The sequence below is a fragment of the Cynocephalus volans genome, chromosome 1 (genome assembly GCF_027409185.1).
Source record: "Cynocephalus volans isolate mCynVol1 chromosome 1, mCynVol1.pri, whole genome shotgun sequence".
NCBI lineage: Eukaryota > Metazoa > Chordata > Mammalia > Dermoptera > Cynocephalidae > Cynocephalus > Cynocephalus volans.
Window position 1 is genome coordinate 89,169,174 of NC_084460.1, and position 3,861 is coordinate 89,173,034.

A 3,861-nucleotide genomic window follows, 5' to 3' on the forward strand; every position below is an offset into this window, starting at 1 on the left:
AAAAAAACAGGTGCATCAGCTTCCAGTTTTAGTGCCACCATGTAAAGAGCATGGAAGTTGTCACCACCATTCTTAAAACAAGGAAAAGTTGACAAACTGAAAATCAATTACTTTTTTTGGACCCATTAGAAAATTGAGGTTTCAAATGGTAAGCTCTTCAACCTCCCTTTTTTCCCATATTCCATAAGTTGCCTTTGGGTTCTTCCACTATAGCGGAAACTGGAACCCTTGCTGCAGAGTAGGGTTTTGGGCTTTGATTTGGGCTCTTCAGAGAGCCTGAAGAAAGCATGGTATTCTACACAAGTCTTCCAGAAAGCCTTGCAGGCATCTCGGCTGGCCATGGTGAACTCCAAGGTGTCTTTGCACAACACCAAGATATTGGCGTGAAGTTTGATGAGAAAATGCTTTCTCTTAAAACTCAACTTGCGGATTTTAGCCCAGTTAAAGGTATTGATCTTTGTATTTCCCCGTAACACGAGTACTCCCATGTGAGCCACAGCCAGGTGAATCTGCATCCCTTCGCCATCACTGGCGGGGTGAGGCCTGATGCCATACATATCCAGCTTCCTCGTTATGTCCAGCAGCAGAATGTCAGATTCAGCTGGGCTCCTGCCGCTGCAAGGAGAAAGAATTTATGAGCCTAATAAATGCAGAAAATGCAGAAAAATGACACTTCTATCCAGAGAGCTCCACGAGGAGCTCAGTGTTTTCTAGAGCCTGACTTTTTTTCTAGAGCTTACCATTTGAAAGGAAACATTACCCGTCTCAGTACCATGAACGACAGTGCAGGTCCTCGCCAGACCTCCTCTCTGATGTGTCAAAACAAGTGGAAGAATTGGGGCTAACATATGGCAGTGGGTACTACCGAAACGTGAATGGAGTGCATGCATCTGAGCCAGTGCTAGACAGCAGGGGGAGGAACTCTGCAGTGGAGGTGACATTTGCAGCTGAGCTGGAGCGTTCCAAACCGGAGGCAGATCCCACATCATTACAGCAGTTCCAAAGCAGTTCTTCTTTCCATTTTATTTACACAGACCCTGTCTTTAACACTGATCCTGATCCCAGAGACTTCTTTGAAGAGAGGAGTCCTCTAAGCTCCTTCCAAACAAGCCGTAAGTTTGCTGACAATCACATGGGCACATCTTCTGGCCTCATGAGCAAAGTGAGCCCAGCAAGGCAGCTAACTTACACAGATGTCCCCTATATTCCTTGTACCAGTCAGCAAGTTGATATCATGCCTCCCCAAGTCTTTTTTTATGTGGACAAGCCACCCCAGGTGCCCAGACGATCTCCAATCATGGCAGAGGAAAGGGTAAGACCAGAAAGTTATATAGAGCCCACTGCAATAAAGTCAGCCAAAAGAAGCCCAAGAAATATCCGAATGAAGAGCTTTCAGCAAGACCTTCAAGAACTCCAAGAAACCATGGGCAGGACTAGCGGTAAGAGCAACATCAATGTAGATCTAGAAGAGGAAGACCCAAATTTGGAAGATGCATTTGCATATAACATTCAAGAGCAAACCCCTAAACGGTCCCAGAGCCAATCAGACATGAAAACTATTCGTTTTCCTTTTGGGTCAGAATTTAGACCTTTAGGGCCGTGTCCTTCTCTGAGTCGTAAAGCAGACCTGTTTACATGCATGTTTGCAGAGCAGGAGTTTCCAGCGGTTCTAGTGGATCAGAGTAGAGCAGAAAGGTATGTAGCTAGTGAATCCAGTGATTCTGAATCAGAGATTCTGAAACCAGACTACTACTCTTTGTATGGCAAAGGAATAAGGTCACCCATGGCCAGAATCCGCTTGTCTTCTGGTAGTCTACAGCTAGATGAAGAAGAGGAAGATGTTTCTTTCAACACACCAACTGCTGAAGACAGGACTTTGCTAAAACCATGTAATTACTTTTTAGCTTAAAAGTGTGAACTCTATGAACATTTATGGGCCAGTTCCATGTTACCAACTCAGGTGGGAAATAAGGAACCTTTTACATAAATGATTTTCATCGCTACTATTCATTGGCGTTAAGGGATTCATCTAACTTTGGGCACCTATCTTGAAAGATCCAGCTGCTGCTCGAGCTTCACTCTTCTATGCCCTCTGAAGGGACTCTGGAACATTCTTTCCTCACCAGCACTGTGGTGGGGTGAAGTGGGTATTTGTCATCTCCGTTACACATTTCCTCATAAAGACATTATAAATGAAGGTCAGAATCTTCAACACTGAATGGTGAAAGAATGGGTGGCATATCAAATTGGCTTCTAATGACATTTATTTAGTAGATTGTGACTGTGTTGATCATTTTGTTCTTAACTAATACTGAACAAAGGTTTCAGTCCTCATGATCTGCGTGGGACCCAGTAAAAAGCTGTGTTGTATGTTAAGGACTTCAATTTTTATAACATATGTAGGGAGCATGGTCTTTTTACAGCCTCAGAAACAAGGTGGTGGCATACATAGATCCTCTCAACAGAACACAAGTTTAGAATTAATGTAGGACTGGTAGAATTCTAAACCTAGGAAATTCATGAATTAAATCAATTTCTAAAGCCAAATATATGCCTGATGAGGATATGTTTGACTTATAACTTCTATATTCTTAACTATCTATTTATTACATATAGTGGAAGATAAACATGATAGGTCAGTATATTTATCTAATCTTCCTGCCAGAATTTATTTTTTGCCATATCTTGTTAAATGCATGCAGGCAAAGAAATGAGATGAGTGTTATTTTAATAAAGAGTGATGGAAAATCCATTAAATTAAAAGATAAGTTATAAGTATGGTTTTCCTTTTTGTTCTAATCAATTTCAGACGTGATCGGTTCTGGCCTATTACTAAGGAAAGGGATACAGGCAAATGAAAATGTATGGTCAGGGATGGAGAAGTGGTAGAATTGATGGGTAGCTGAAAAGAAAAAGAATAATACTGACACCAGGCTGAATTAATGAACCAAAATTCTGTTCTTGACCCATTCAAAATTTCTCTCCTAGTCCTCCTGGAAGGTATAGTATTCTATTTGAGAACTTAATTTTGTTTATTGATTTTAATGTTAAGCCCAACATATTTACAAAATAACGTTAAGTACTAGCTTCAAAGAAATGATGCAATTATATAGGCAAGCTATTTCTATAGATAAAGGAGAAAAGATGGATGGAATAGTTTCCTCACCCTCCTAGTACTTACATCAGAAAAATCCCTTTTAATATACCTCATTGCCCCCCTTTCTTACATTCTAGTAGTTTCCTTCCCACTCCTGGACTCCTATCCAGTAAGTCACTCCTACTCCTATCTAGAGTAGCTATTAAGAATATATTGCAGTCCGATCACCCATAAATTCTATAGATCCTTGAAGCTATATTAAGTTCACCCTCAACCTTTTCTCTAGAAAAAACTCACTCTTTTATGCTATATGCTATTATTATATCAATTTCTGAAAATATTTGCTAAATTGATGTTTTCCTTGGAGAACTATAGGGTTCAAATCTGTATATGACCTCTTAATAAAACAAAGGTGATCATATAATTTATTGTCCAACCCAGGACATTTTTGAGTGAAAGGACTTTATTAATAATTTTGTCAAGACAGGAGGCAAAAATCAGGAGAGATGTTCACTTTAGCTATAATCAATGCTTAATAAAATATGGAGAGTATCTTCTACTTTCCAACAGAAACTCTGGTTTTAGTGTTCCAACATTAAAGGGTAAAGTAGAAATAATTTGAAATACATATATCACACCACAGCCCTTCTCAAGAAAATAAACACTAAAGACCATGAAATTTAAATATTTATTTTTAAAATCCCCCAAACACTAAAGTATGCTTCACCTAGAAACAGTTTACACAACTAGTAACTATAATGAAT

The 3,861-nt window shown here is 39.5% G+C and overlaps 1 protein-coding gene across 1 annotated transcript; it reads left to right on the forward strand.

Annotated features, from left to right (window-relative positions):
• Positions 1-287: 287 nt before the first annotated feature.
• On the forward strand, positions 288-1,909 carry LOC134382556 (FERM domain-containing protein 7-like). Its single transcript, XM_063103256.1, has 2 exons — positions 288-440; positions 734-1,909. The coding sequence occupies exons 1-2, from the start codon at positions 288-290 to the stop codon at positions 1,907-1,909; spliced, it is 1,329 nt and encodes a 442-aa protein (XP_062959326.1).
• Positions 1,910-3,861: the final 1,952 nt, after the last annotated feature.